Genomic DNA, 15,193 nt, shown 5'->3' with positions numbered 1-15,193 from the left:
CTGGCAGGGAAAGGACCTGAGCATTCCATCACAGGACACCCCGAGACCCCTCTAGTAGCAGTAGTCTGAGAAAAATGGAAGGATGGAAACGGCAGAAAGCAGGAGCCTCTCTTGCTTTAAGAGAGAGAACAGTCCAGCAAAATGACAACTGTTCTTGCAGATGTCAAGGGGATGTGATACCAAGTCCGTGAGAACTGAAACCCCCAGAATAAGCTAGGAAAGAGGAAGCTGTGAAACGGCAAGAAAAGGAGGCAGTCTAGGGAGAAGTCATGCTCCACCTTTTGTAAAATCAATGCTCCCCGCTCCCTAGAGCGTCCCAAATATCACCAATAACAAAGACGCCATACTTCTGTGTGAGAGCAGGGACCAGTGTGGAACAAAGACTCCCAGAAGAGAAACGTTTCCTTCTTTGGCTACAGGAGATGAATAAGAAGTCTTCCTGAGAGCACGAATCTGTCTCCACCATCCTCTTCCTCCTTGCTCAAAGGTAAGGAGTGCTGTCAAAATGTCAGAGGAGCTTCTGGACAAGGCAGATGAGCATAGTGACAGTGCGGGGAAGAAGGCAAACTGCCAGGTGTCTGCTCCCTTCTGAGAGAGCCAAATACCGGGGCCAGGGGGCAGCCAGGCAGGCAGGGCCTAAGGACAACTGGATTAAGCTTTACCACACTTTAAGTGGCCAACTGAGACGTGGTAGTTCATGCACAATCTATGTATGTCTCTCAGGGTTATAATATTAAATCTGATATCTAGAGACAGAAATTACTGTCTAACCCAGACTTCCACAGTACCCAGGGTTCAGTACCAAGGTCACTGTGTCTACTTGATCTAAGATCTAGTCCAGTCCCTGACCTCACCCTAGGTAAACAAACAAACAAAAAAAAAGAATAAGGAAAGTTAAATCAGCAGGGAACACTATTTGACACTTCAAGGCCAAAACAAAAATCACCCTTTCAAAAGGTGAAGAGACTAGCCATGGGGGAGACAGGTGGGGGTCAGGTAAACAAAGAGGCCATGCCACTTAGAAGATGTAGTCCCAGTCTCTTCTCCTTCAGCCTCCTCTGCCTCAGTGCCTCGAGAGTCAATGTGTTATCACACAGAAGAAATAGGAACCAAAAGAAAGCAGAGAAGTCCGTGGGTTAAATGTCAAATTCTCTACACAAGGGCCTGAGTTACTGAATGGGACATAGCCCTTCACTTGTGACTAACTGGTGTCCATCATCCCCAGAGCAACAGACTACTCTTCTGTCTCTTTCAAACCTCTCAGGGACTTTCATGTCCACTGATTTCACAGTGGTTACTCAGAGGCCTCTCCGTGAGAGAAGAGCCACGAATAATGGGATGGTAGAAGGTGGTCCCCATCACCACCACCCGCATCCCTAGTGCTAGGCTCTAAGCTCAAAAGTATCAAGGCATTATTTCTGTCTTTATTAGCCTAATTTATTTATTTTCTTAAATATTTTACCTGAAATATTTTTTAATAATATCTCCATCAACTCAACCTTAAAATCAGCTTACAGCGTTTCCTTGGTTCAGTCTGCAGACTATTATATCAGACCATTAGCCCTAGTAGAAAAAAAAAAAGGTATGCCACTTTCTACTTTATTTTTAAGTTGACATACGTACATTTACTTTTTAAATATATTTTATTAATTTATTCATATTACATCTTAATTGTTATCCCATCCCTTGTATCCTCCCATTCCTCCCTCCTTCCCATTTTCCCCTTGCACGTTCTACTTTTTTGAGTAAGGCATGTAATTTAGCTTCGTGGACTCATGTGTAAAGAAAGACAGCAGCCCACCTGTGTCACATGGCTAAGAATTTTGTTCAAATACAAATGGGTCAGTAGCACTGTTTCCTCTCCCAGTGTACTCTCCATGGAACAAGTTGATTTTCTGCCTGGCTTTGGATGACAGATTCCTCTAGTGAAGTCAACAGCCTGTGCCAGTTACCCCCAGCCGTGACTGTGGAGCTTCAGGGCTTCTTTGGGTCTCCCTCAGATTCAATCTCTGCTGGTTCCCTACCTGCTTGGAGTCACACATCAATGACCACAACTTGAGTCTCTAGCTTGGCAATCCTGTCATTCATATCTTGATTATTGGGGTATTTCCCAGCGTGTCCCTAAGTCCCAAGAACGTTAAGCATATTAGAAGGCCCAGGCTCAGATTCCTCGTCACTCTAAGAGTTGGTACCTTTTCTTTCCCTCTCTTTTTTCTAGAATCAATGGCAAAGATGGAAAGACATCAGTTCTGCTCTGTCCTCCTCAGTATGATACTTTCGGCTTTGGTGAGCCTTGACTTGACCAGCTGGGCCTGGACTGCCCCTGATTGTGTCATAGCAGACAGCTTGCTATTTCCTAACTTTCCCTCCTACATCCCATTCTGCACCTTGACCCCAGGACTGCATCTTTTGGCATCTTGCTCCAATGTTAAAGACATGGGTCTGACCCTGGAAAGAGTACCCAGAGATACGGAGGTGCTTTGCCTCCAGGGCATGGTGTCTAGCCTTCCAGCTAATGCTTTTGATCACTTCCACTCCTTACAGCTTCTAAGGCTGCAACTGGGTGCAATCAGTATCACTTCTAGAACGTTCCAAGGGCTGGACCAGCTACGGTACCTTTTTATTGAGCATCACGCGCCCTGTTGCCTAAATCTGCTCCTTCCTCCAAGTTGTTTACAGCCACTCAGATCCCTCCAGGGTCTTTCCTTTCAAGGCTACTGCCTGAATTATAACCAAAGTATCTACTTACCAACTACTCTTAGGCATCTAACCATGAGGAACAGCTGTCTGACAAAGCTGCAGGAACTACAAAGGCTCTTCCCAGATCTGCTTGGTGCCTCTTCTACACCCAGGACCAAACCAAGGCCCCCATTCCTAGAGGTGCTGGATTTATCTTACAACCTTCAGCTGAAGCTGACAGATGCCAGAGCCTTCTATGGCCTCACATTCCATTCCCTAATATTGGATGGTACCCCACTAAGAACATTTAAAGTCACAGGCTCAGGACTGCTCCACTTAGAATTCCTCTCCCTTGTGGGTACAGGTATAGAAAAATTGCCTGTGGATGTGACTGGCTACTCTGACCTTCGTGCACTTGACCTTGGGAAGAACCAAATCCAAAACATCTTGGAGAACAGAGATCTCCCAGGTTATAGAGCCCTGCAGTTCCTTAGCCTCCATGATAACAATCTGCGAGCACTTCCAGTCACTTTCCTAAGTATGCTACCTCAACTTCAGAGCCTCAACTTGTCTATGAATAAGCTAGGCCCAACCTTGGAGCTCCCAGAAGGACTGTTTAGCACAAGTTTAAGAGTGTTAGATCTGTCCCACAATCAGCTCTGTGATGTACCCCATGGGGCTTTCTCCCTTCTTCCACAGCTCCAGGAGCTCTGGCTGAGTGGCAATAACATCTCTAGTTTGTCTAATGAGAGCCTGCAGGGACTCAAGTGGCTGAGGACACTAGACTTGAGTTGGAACCAAATTAAAGTACTCAAACCAGGCTGGCTCTCTCATCTTCCTGCTCTGACTACCCTGAACCTTCTGGGCACCTACTTGGAGCATATCTCAGGCATGCAACTGCAGGGTCCCCAGATGCTGAGGCATCTACAGCTGGGTTCTACGGCAATGCTGGACATCTATCCTCCCTGGCTTCCAGGGCTCCTCAGCTTAGAAATACAAGCAAAAATATGTGTTCAGTTTATGATTCCAAGTGGAGAGCCATTCTTATTCTTGGAGAATCTTACCTTACACACTTCAAGTCTGTTGCTGCAACCGGACGCCACCACAGTTCATTTTCCCTCCCTGCGTCGCCTCACCTTGCGTGGCTACAGCCTCGTGTTCTCAACCAGCCAACTCCGGAGGTTCTTTCCGCAGCAGCTTCCACTCCTTGAGCACTTCTCTATCTGGTGTGAAAATGACGATGCGGTAGACCTCCATCTATTTGGGATGCCCAGGCTGCGTGTGCTAGAGCTGGGGTACCTTAATTTTTTCCACGAGTCAAGTACTACGAAGCTAGAAACGCTACTGAAGGAGGTGCCTCGGTTACAGGTCCTGGCACTGAGCCACCTGAATCTCAGGAACCTCTCTGTGGGCAGCTTTAAGGGCTTGTACAATCTCAAACTGCTACTGCTCAGCTCCGAGAGAGCCCTGGGGATGGACAGCAACCTCCAGGAGTTCATTCCTCAGCTACCTCGGTATGTTTATTTCTCAGATGTCACCTTCGCCTGCCAGTGTGAAACTTCCTGGGTGGAGTCTTGGGCTACACAGGCCCCAAACACTTTTGTGTATGGGCTGCAGAAATCCATCTGCATAGCCAACGCTTCTGACTACTCCAAAACACTACTGTTCTCCTTCCTCGCTACTCATTGCCCACGTGACGCTGAGTTCTGGGCCTTTCTAGCCAGCTTCACTCTGCTGCTTCTGGGGACCATCCTTCCTCTGATTAGCTGTCATCACCTCCGGAGACTCTTTTATGCTTGTTGGTGGGAGTTAGGTGGACGTGGACTCAGAGGCCAATTCAACTACGATGTCTTTATATCGTATTGTGAGGAGGACCAAGCCTGGGTGTTGGAAGAACTGGTTCCTGCTTTGGAGAAACCCCCTCCTGAAGGTGAGGGCTTGAGGTTGTGCCTGCCTGCCAGGGACTTTGGGGCTGGAAATGACAGGATGGAATCCACGATTGCCAGCATGGGTGAGAGCAGAGCGACCCTCTGTGTGCTCACGGGCCAGGCCTTAGCAAGTCCCTGGTGCAATCTAGAGCTGAGACTGGCCACTTACCATTTGGTGGCCAGACCCGGGACAGCTCGCCTCCTGCTGCTGTTTCTGGAGCCGCTTGATAAGCAGATGCTCCACGGTTACCACCGACTGTCCCGATGGCTCCAGACGGAGGACTGTTTTGATTTGTCCAAAGGGAAAGTGGAATGGGATACTTTCTGGGAGCAACTTACCAGACGGCTCAGGAAAGCTGGGCAAGACAGAGAAGACTAAAGGCAGCAAGGGAGGCTGCTGTACGGAGGTGAACGCTCCCTCGTCACTGGAGGATGGGCTCACCAACGGGGTGAAATGATATATGAAATCCCAAGGTCGGGGGAAGTCTTCCAAAACACTGGGAAATATTCATCAGCAAACAGCTCTGTTATGAGCTACTTTGTTCTCATACAAGATATTGTTCAACGCACACCGCATGTATGCACAGGTTTGTGCAATCCCATGTGCATTTTTTCCCAAAGATTTTCAAAAGGAATCTATCCCACCACGATTAGGTGCAAAATATTCACTGTGCAATTCTAGAGGGAAAGGTGGAGAACCGGTGAGTCACTTACATTGAAATGGTATTTTTAGTTTGTCCAATGTTCAGTAATCAGTTCCTCTAACTCGTTTCTCTCACACACAGCATTTCATGAGTAAGATGTGTTGTTTTAATCTGTATTGGTGGGGAACTGAAATCTGCACAGGTGAAATCTGCACAGGACTTACATGCCTGGCTCAGCTCATGCATCACCCATGGCGGGGCTCACATCTGCTCCTCCCATGGTGGGGCTCACACCTGCTCCTCCTATCCTAGGGCTCACATCTCCTTCTCCCATCCTGGGACTCACATCTGCTCTTCTCATGGTGGGGCTCACACCTGCTCCTCCCATGGTGGGGCTCACATCTGCTCCTCCCATGGTGGGGCTCACACCTGTTCCTCCCATGGTGGGTCTCACATCTGCTCCTCCCATGGTGGGGCTCACATCTGCTCCTCCCATGTGTGGGGCTCACATCTGCTCCTCCCATGGTGGGGCTCACATCTGCTCCTCCCATGGTGGGCTCACATCTGCTACTCCCATGGTGGGCTCATACCTGCTCCTCCCATGGTGGGGCTCACACCTGTTCCTCCCATCCTGGGGCTCACACCTGCTCCTCCTATGGTGGGGCTCACATCTGCTCCTCTCATGGTGACGCTCACATCTGCTCCTCCCATGGTGGGGCTCACACCTGTTCCTCCCATGGTGACGCTCACATCTGCTCCTCCCATCCTGGGGCTCACACCTGCTCCTCCCATGGTGGGGCTCACATCTGCTCCTCCCATGGTGGGGCTCACATCTGCTCCTCCCATGGTGGGGCTCACATCTGCTCCTCTGCTCTCCATTCTTCTTCAGCTTTACTTTCTAACAAATGGCTAACGTGGACCACATTCACCTTTTCACAGACTCAAAGAAACTTTGCCAGAATTATAAACCAAATAAAAATATAGTGACAAAAATGTAATGTCACGCACCAACTAAATCCCATGAATGTGACAAGATGTTATTACATAAATAAAATTGTTTTGTTTCATGGGTATTCAGTTAAATGGAAAAGATTTATCATAATATTAACACAGTATTAAACAATGTTGTTAACCAAAGACATATAAGTCCATATTTGAAAACTGCCTGTGTACATATGTAAAATAGATATAAATGAAACATGAAGAAAAAGAAAGTAGAAACATAAACCATAAAGAGACCTTAGAAAAGCACTGCTTGTTACTTTTCCTTCTTTATACTTCTCTACTAGGTTTTAATAAGCACACATTATTCTATAATAACAATAAAGTATCTTTCAAAAATAACAAAACATTTTGATCCAGCAAGATTGCTCGGCAAATAAAGACACTTGCCACCAAGCCTGATAGCCTGAGTTCAATCTGTGGGACCTACATGAGATACAAAGGCAAGCTGTCCTCTGACTTCTACATGTACACGATGGCATGCAGGCCTGTACGTACACACACACACACACACACACACACACATGCATACACACAAGACACATAGATGATAGATAGATAGGTAGATAGAGAGGTGATACATATATAGATGCAATAACAATTTTTAAATTATTTTATTTTTGTACATATATTTATATTATACATATATACAATAGATTACTTATGGCAAGAAGAACCGTGACACATTCAGGAATTATATAAATTTTACATTCTTAGTGTTTTGGGTATTTGTATTTGACAGCCTTGAAGAAGACATCTTTCCTATCTTGGTGCATCTAAGTTTCTGAATGTAAACCAACCTCCATCACATCTTGTCATTATCAACTTAGAACAGCTATCTAGACCTAAAAACATCTTAACCCCTAAACAATTAGGCTTCATTGTAAAACTAAGCTACCTGGTCTCCAACTCCCTCAGAGACTTGAGAAGGATGCAATAACAATTTAATTTTAAAACCACTTTTTAAAGAATACTCTAGCATAGAGTAGCTAGTTGAACTAATTCTCTACTGTCCTTTGTACAATAATATCTTTTATGTCCAGCTATCAAGACATTTATAAAGCTATAATAATTAAAGGAAAGCAATGTGTAGAGACTGGATATGAACAGCCTTTTTCCAGGCACTCCTGCCTCCACCCACGCCTCTCCTACAGGCTGACACTATATTTTCAGGTAAGAGAGAAATCATGGTGTCTGGAAGCCCACAACCATCTGTAACTCCAGTCCCACAGTATCCGATGACCTTTCTGGTCTCCACAGGCACCAGGCATGCATGTGGTCCATAGACACACTTACAAGCAAAGCACTCAATCACAGTAAATAAATAAAATAAAATATTTCCTAATATTCATGGGATTACTTGTATATTTGTTAATCTTCTTAGTTATGTATAACTCTAGATATAAAGCCTTTTTAAATAATAGCTGTCAAAGGCATTGCTGTCCTTCTTAGATTGTGTGCTCAGTAAGTCTGCTGTGTCCTTTATTGTGCAAACTTTGTAGCTGTGTGAGTGGTTTGGAATGTCTCTCCTACGTTTCTTTCTAGGGGGTTCAGAGTATACATTTAGCCTTTTGCTTAATTTTGGTTTTGGTTTTGTACAGAGAAAGTCGTCTGGGTTAAGTTTAAATCTGCTCCTCATGTTTGAGTTTTTGTTGCTGTTCAGTTTTGCAGCACCATTTGTTCAAGAGACCATTTTCAATACAAGTGTTGTTGCTGTTGCTGGTGTGTTTGTTTTGTATCCTTGTCGAGCATGAGCTGGCTTTAGACAGTGCATGCTTGTTTCTGAGGTGTCTGTTCTCTTCCACTGAACTGTGCATCTGTTCCGATGGCAGTACTAAACTGTTTTGCGTAAGATGGCTCAGTGATACATCTTGAAATCAAGCATTGTGATGTCTCTAAATTTATTTATTATGCTTGACATTTCGTTAGCTATTTGTAGCATTTTGTGCCTCCAGATGAATTTTATATGAGTTTTGGATTTTTTCACTTCTAGTCTTGTAAATAGTGATATTAGTATTTTGTTGGGAATTGCATTTCCTCCACAACTTTGGGGGATAGTGTGGCTAGTTAGGTGGTATTAACCATTACAAAGCTATTACAATATCCATTGACATGTGAAATCTTTCCATTTTTATGTGACTAATTTAATTGGGTTTGTTGTCATTTTGTAATTATCATTGTGATCTTTCACATGCTAGGTTTATTTTCAGATTAGTTGTGACAGTTATGAGTGGTTTCTTTCACGATTTTTTCTTCAGCAAGTATTTTGTTGAAATATTTAAAAACGCTACTGTTTGTTATGCTTATTTTGTCATTTGGCATTTTATTTAAATTTTTATAACTTCCAAGAGTTCTTTTGTGAAATATGTTTTGGTTTTCTACACATAAAATATCACCTGCAAACGTGAATGTTTTGAGCCCTAGATTTGTTGTATATAAACTTTATATGTTAAGCCATGATATTTAACTTATCCAAGGGATTTTTATCCATGAAGTGATGATCAGTGTGACTGAGGCTCTTTCTCTCACCGATGTGCAGAATTAGCCAACTATACATCCCATAAGAAACACTTTGGCTTGGTGCATTTTGTGTGCTGCTGGACAGTGTGCTGATGGTGCTGCTGGACAGTATGCTGATGATGTTCACATATGTTAGTAGGGGCATGAGCTCCTGGCTTGTCTTCTAGGCTTTTGTAGGTTGTTGGAACAGGGCAGTTCTGGTCTCACGAAAGAGTGGAAGTCTTCCTGCCTTCCGGGTCTATGGGGGCAGCTTGAGAACTTTAAGTGTGTGGTGGGATCCAGCAATGTAGGGAGGCAGCCCTGAGCTTCTGTCTCTAGAAAATTTACTCATTGAATCAATGTTGCTTGTTACTGATCTATTCAGAAGTTTACAGCCCAGATGATTTGTGCCTATGATAAATTTGTTCATTTCTTATATATATTCCAAACTGTTAAAATATAGCTCTCCAATAAAGTCCTAGCAGTGCTCCTGTGAGTTTCAGAGACATCTCCTGTAATAATCCCTTTTCAACCTCTGATTGTATCTGTTTTGGTTTTCTCTCTTTCCCCTCCCATCTTGTTCTAGATAAACATGGGTTTAGTTTATTTGCCTTAGATATGGATTCTTTAATTAATTTTTATATTATTCATTTATACTCATTTATTCATATCTACTCTGATTTTACTTCTTTCCTTTTTTACATACATATAGTATTATTTATTCTTGATTTTTCTCAGTTTCTAAGATGAATCATCAGATTGTTCATTTAGACGTTTTTTATGTTCTTACTCATTATCATAAATTCCAGTGTCCTAGAGGCTTTCACACATTCGTTTCAATTTTCACTGCTATCTATGAATTACATCTCTCTTCTGATAGCCTAAATAATTCAACATTAGTTTAAAGATGTGCCGTGTTTGTCTATTTCAGTAAGCTCTAGTGCTTCTCTTGCTATTAATAAGGTCTTTTATTCTGCTGTGATCAGAAAATAAAAAAGTTATAGCTGCATCATTAAACCTTTTAATATTTTTACAATAAAGTATGTGTTTTGTTTTGTAGTCAATGATATGCTTTACTCTATATCGAACTCTATAATAATGAAAAGAATGTGCATTGTCAGCATGTTCTGGAAATGCCTGTTAAGTTTTACCAATCTATGGCATAATTTAAGTAATGTTTCTTGTTGGCATCTTTGTCTGGATAATCAGTCTGTGAAGAGAGACTGTTACCATATTGGAGCCAACCCTGCCATCTAGATCTAACAAGTTTTGGAGAATTGAGTGTTACATTTGGGGTATGTATAGACTTACATTTGTTAACGCTATTCTTGATTAATTATTCACTTGATAATCATACGGTGACCTTCTTTGTCTCTCCTCATTGTTTGTGCCTCAAAGTCCATTTGTCACACATACGCATAGCTATTTCTACTCACTTTAGAATTCTGCTTACATGTAATACTGTTTTCTATCCTCTCACTTTCAGAAATATGTATTTCTGAAACTGGTAAAGTAAGTTTCTTGTAGGTAACACATTGTTATGTCTTAAATTCATTCAGCCAGTATGTTTTTCATTTATTTATTTGTTTGCTTTGTATATCCTACTGACAACCATCTTACCATATAGCCTTTAACCCTTGATTCTGTTTTGTCTGCCTTCCAAGTTCAAGTTCTGATATTTCACACATGCACCAACACACCCAGCTAATGTGCATATTTTAATTGGAGAATAGAAGTTATTTACATTCAGAGATTTCCTTCACTTTTACTGAAAAATTGTCTTATACAATGCATTTTTATTGTATTTTCTCCTCCTCCAATTCTTCCCAGCTCTTCCTCCCTACCCACCAAACTTTATCTTCCTTTGTTCTCTCTTTCTCTCATTCAAACAAAGAAAAGAAGAAGAAACACGCACAAATTTTAAAAATGAAAAAAGACAAATAAGACCTAAAACATCCAAATAAATAAAAATGAAACAAATGGTTTACAAAATGTCCACTGAGTTCATTTTGTGTTGGCCAACTACTCCTGGGCATAGGGCCTTCCCTTAAATGTGGTTGCTATGCCCAGTGAGACTTCACTGTAGAAAACTGATTTTGTATTTGCCATCTATGTCTACTTCCCCTTCTAAGACCGTGGACCCTTACTGCCTGTGCAGGTCTTATGCATGCTGCCATCTGTGTGAGTTCAAACATGCATCAATCCTGCTGTGTGGGGAAGACACTGTTCCTTTGGAGTCATGTACCACTGCTGACTCTTACCATTTTTTCCACCACCTCTTCCACGTAGATCCTTGAGCCTTACAGGGAGGGGTGTGATGAAGACATCCCTGTTAGTACTGAGTTCTCCAAAGTCTCTCACCCTCTGCATGCTGTCCAGTTGTATGTCTCTGCATTAATTCCTGTCTGTGGGGATAAGAAGCATCTCTGAAGAGGGCGGAATGAAGCACTGATCCATGGGTACAGCAGCCTGTCATGAGGAGCCATTCAACTGGTATATCCCCATCACAGAATAATAGTGTTTGCTTTTCCCTGGGCCCATGGCCAGTCTAGTTTCAGGTTCTTGGCGACTTCAGCAGTGTCAGACATGGCTTCCATCTCATGGAGCTGCTCTTAAATCCAATCAAAAAATTTTAGTTTCTCCCACAAAATGCCTTCCAATATTACACCAGCATACCTTGTAAACAAACCATCTTGTATATCACAGGGTCTGTAGCTGCATGACATAGATAATTATTTTTACCCACTGGTAGCATACAAAGTATCTACCAACACCATGAACATTAGTCAGTAGAAGTGAAGATTCCAGTTGGGCACCAGCTCAATTATTTGAGGGCATTGGTAGGACTAAGTAGCACCTTGCTGTCGTATATGAAGAGTAGCCTTGGAAATAGTTCATGACATTTGAGGGAGCAGGTCTATGAGACCCATTTAGCCAGCAACTGAACAAGATGAAACAAATTCATGGCACAGGGGGTTGGTGGCATAAGATGTCTTGTATGGGGCACATCAGCCACATTTCGGGGTAGGCCCTATGCCCGGGATTTCTTTCACACATATGTAAGTTTTAGGAAGCTTCTACAGTAGTAGCTCACCATATAATTTTTCAAATGTTTTTTAGTGATCATTGTCCCTACCATTATATCTCCTTTGCCCTTCTCTCCCACACACCTCCCTACTGAATCCTCCCACTTTCCCATTTGTGTCTCAGTAACTCTGTATCCTATTTCCTTCTTCTTGGAAGATTTTGTTTTTTCCCTTAAGCCTCTAACTAGGCATCCAACCTGTGTGATTATTTGGATAATAACACATATTTTGAAATCTTAAAATCTAACATACATATACAAGAAAATAAATAAAATATTTGTCTTTTGAGGTCTGGCTTATCTCACTCAGGATGATTTTTTTTACCTCAATCCATTTACCTGAGAATTTCATAATTTTACTTTTCTTAATGGCTGAATAATATTCCATTGGATAAATTTACCATATGCTTATTATCTATTCATTAGTTAATGAACATCTAGGCTGTTCTCAACTTCTGGCTATTATGATTAGGACAGCAATGAATATGGATGAGTAAGTATCTCTGAATAGAATGTTGAGTCCTCTGGATATACATCCAAGAGTGGTATAGGTGGATCTTGAGGCAGATAAATTCCAAGCTTCATGAGGACCCTCCACACCCATTTCCACAGTGGCTGTATCAGTTTGTAACCCTACCAGAGCAGAACATATATCCCTCTTTCCCTGCATCCATGCCAGTATGAACTGTCATTTCTTTTACTGACTTTGGCCATTCTCCCTAACTTAAGATGAAGTCTCAAAGTAGATGTAATTTGCATTTCCCTGATGACGATGGATAGTGAACAATTTTTAAGTATTTCTTGGCTATGAGTGTTTCATTGTTTTGAGACTTCTGTTTCAATACTCCATTTTTAATTGGGTTATTTGTTTTCTTCGTGTTCAGTGTTCTTTTATTAGCTCTTTATACACTTTTGATACTAACCCTCTATCATATGTATAATTAGGAAAGATCTTTTCCCATTCTATAGGCTATTACTTTTCATCAAGCAATAGTGTCCTTTGCTGTACAGAAGCTTTTTGGCTTCACCATATCAATTTGTTGGGCTTAGTGTCTGTTCTACCAGTGTCCCACTGTCCCTTCTATATAATACAGGGACTCTTGTCTTGCACTGAAGACCTTGATCTATTTGAAGTTGAGTTTGCAGGGGTTAGAAATGTGGATTTTCCACAGTTTGATGAGCACCTTTTCTTGAAGAAGCTACCTTTTTTCAAGTGTGTATTTTTGGCTTCTTTATCAAAAATCAGGTCTTCGTCTTAGATGTGTGCAATTATGCCCAGTTCAATTTGATTCCATTTATCAATATATGTGGTTTTATGAGGAATGTCTTATAATATACTACCAATTAAATTTAATGCAAGATCAAAGAAACAATTTAAGCAGCCTGTAACCTCTAGGGAAATAGCAGCAATAACTTAAAGTTTCTTAAACAAAAACACTCAGGGCCAGATGAACTTGACAAAAACTTCTACCAGACATTTGCAGAAGAATTACTGCCAATATTTCTCAAATTATTCTACTAAATAGTAACTGAGTGAACTTTTCCTAATTCTTCCTTCAAAATTACTACTACTCTGATACTAAAACCACATAAACACCCAACAATTCATCAGTATTTCTTATGGACAGAGACACAAAATTTCTCAATATAATACTTGCAAAGCAAATCCAAGAACATATCACAAAGATTATTCACCATGATCAACTTGGCTTCATCCCAGAGATACACAATCCAAAACACATAAATCAATAAACTTTATCAACCACATGAATAGACTGAAAGACAAGAAAACAAATGATAAAAATGTCTTGGAAAATATCCAGTATCTTTTCATGATGAAAGTTCTGGAAAAGCCAGGTGTGGTGGTGCACACCTTTAATCCAGATCAGTACAAGAGGGAAATGCTGAGGGCAAAAGACTCCTGTGAAGCCACTGAGAGAGTCAGAGGCGTCTTAAAGGGGGGTGTGTGTCACATTGATGAGCCAGCCACTGTATGGAGGGCCAGCCAGGCACCCCTCACATTTGACTGTCATAAAGAAATAGAAATTTGCATTCTATGTCTGTACTACTTAAGGGTAACTGGTACTTTTATTTTAATTTTATATCTACAAAAGAGGGGTTTTCTGTTTTATATGGTTATTGTAATCCAGTGCTTGGTAGCCATAGTTTACTATGTACTTATATGTTCACAGCTAATATGGTGACTAAATATAGTTAAACATTTAAAGATTACTCATCTTAAGAGAATCTTGAAATTTAAAGCCAAATGGATGGAATTAGAAATGATCATCCTGAGTGAGGTAACCCAGACCCAAAAAGACATGCATGGTATATACTCACCTATAAGTAGATATTAGCCCAACAAAGGTGTCCACTGAAAGACTCCACCCAGCAGAGGATCTGGGAAAACGCTGGGACTTGCTTATGGACTCCAGGTGGAGCACTTAGAATAGTATAGAAGAAAGGGAGGATGGAAGGACCCAGAGGGTTCAGGAACCCCACAAGGAGACCACCAAAGCTGGCAGATCTGGACTAAGGGGCCTGAACAAACTGTTAACACCAACCAAGGACCATGCATGCAGTAAACCTAGAACCCTGTACAGATATATCCAATGGGCAGCTCATTCTCCATGTTTGTGGGGAGAGTGGGGATTGCCTCTGTCATGAACTCGGGTGCCCATGATTGGATCACTTCCCCTTGGTGGGGAGGCCCGGCAGCACACAGAGGAAGGAGAAGAAAGGTATTTGTATGAGATGTGATGTGCTGTAGCCATATGATGGGGGAGGAAGTCCCCTTCTATCAGAGGTCTAAAGGAGAGAAACAGCGTGGAAGAAGGAGGAAGGGAATAGGAAGATACAACAAGCAAGGGGATAACATTCAGAATGTGACCTGAATAAATTATAATAAATTTTTAAAATGTTTATGCTTGTTTATGCACAGTAATAGATAACAAGATTAACCACTATTTCCAATTCTGTAAATAAAAGTTTATTTGTTTATAGAAGTAACCAGGACACCTGCAAGGTTTTTGCGGGGTTTTTGGGGGGGGGGGTGGGTTGGTTGGTTTTCAAAACAGAATGTAACATTATGTTCTTTGTTTTTGTAAATCCTGATTGATGTGGCTTGGTGCTACACTTGGGAAATCCTGAGTTTATGGTGTAGACCTGGTGCCAGTAGCTACATAAAGGTCTCTTATTTCTTAAAAATTTATTCATTGTCAGGTGATGAATCTCTGAGCAGCCCCAGATTCATGGCACTACATCTTTTGTAGGGCATACAAATCATGATGCCGAACACATTTCTCATCATTCTTAGCACCAGAGCATAAAAATGTGGCAATTCCTCAAGACTAAGT

At 41.8% G+C, this 15,193-nt stretch overlaps 1 protein-coding gene across 1 annotated transcript; it reads left to right on the top strand.

The window, feature by feature from the left end:
• The first annotated feature begins 333 nt into the window (after window positions 1-333).
• LOC311589515 (toll-like receptor 11) lies at window positions 334-6,458 on the top strand. Its single transcript, XM_084768030.1, has 2 exons — window positions 334-487; window positions 2,219-6,458. Exon 2 carries the CDS (start codon window positions 2,224-2,226, stop codon window positions 4,984-4,986), a length of 2,763 nt encoding a protein of 920 aa, XP_084624156.1. The 5' UTR covers window positions 334-487; window positions 2,219-2,223; the 3' UTR covers window positions 4,987-6,458.
• The last annotated feature ends 8,735 nt before the right edge of the window (window positions 6,459-15,193 follow it).

Source organism: Acomys minous (assembly GCF_964271855.1).
Source record: "Acomys minous genome assembly, chromosome: 18".
Lineage (NCBI taxonomy): Eukaryota > Metazoa > Chordata > Mammalia > Rodentia > Muridae > Acomys > Acomys minous.
Note: the sequence above shows the minus strand (reverse complement) of the source record. Positions and strands in the feature narration are given on the sequence as shown.

Bases quoted from the DNA above. Each gene is read 5' to 3' on its own strand.
- LOC311589515 (XM_084768030.1), top strand. From the start codon at position 2,224: ATGGCAAAGATGGAAAGACATCAGTTCTGCTCTGTCCTCCTCAGTATG.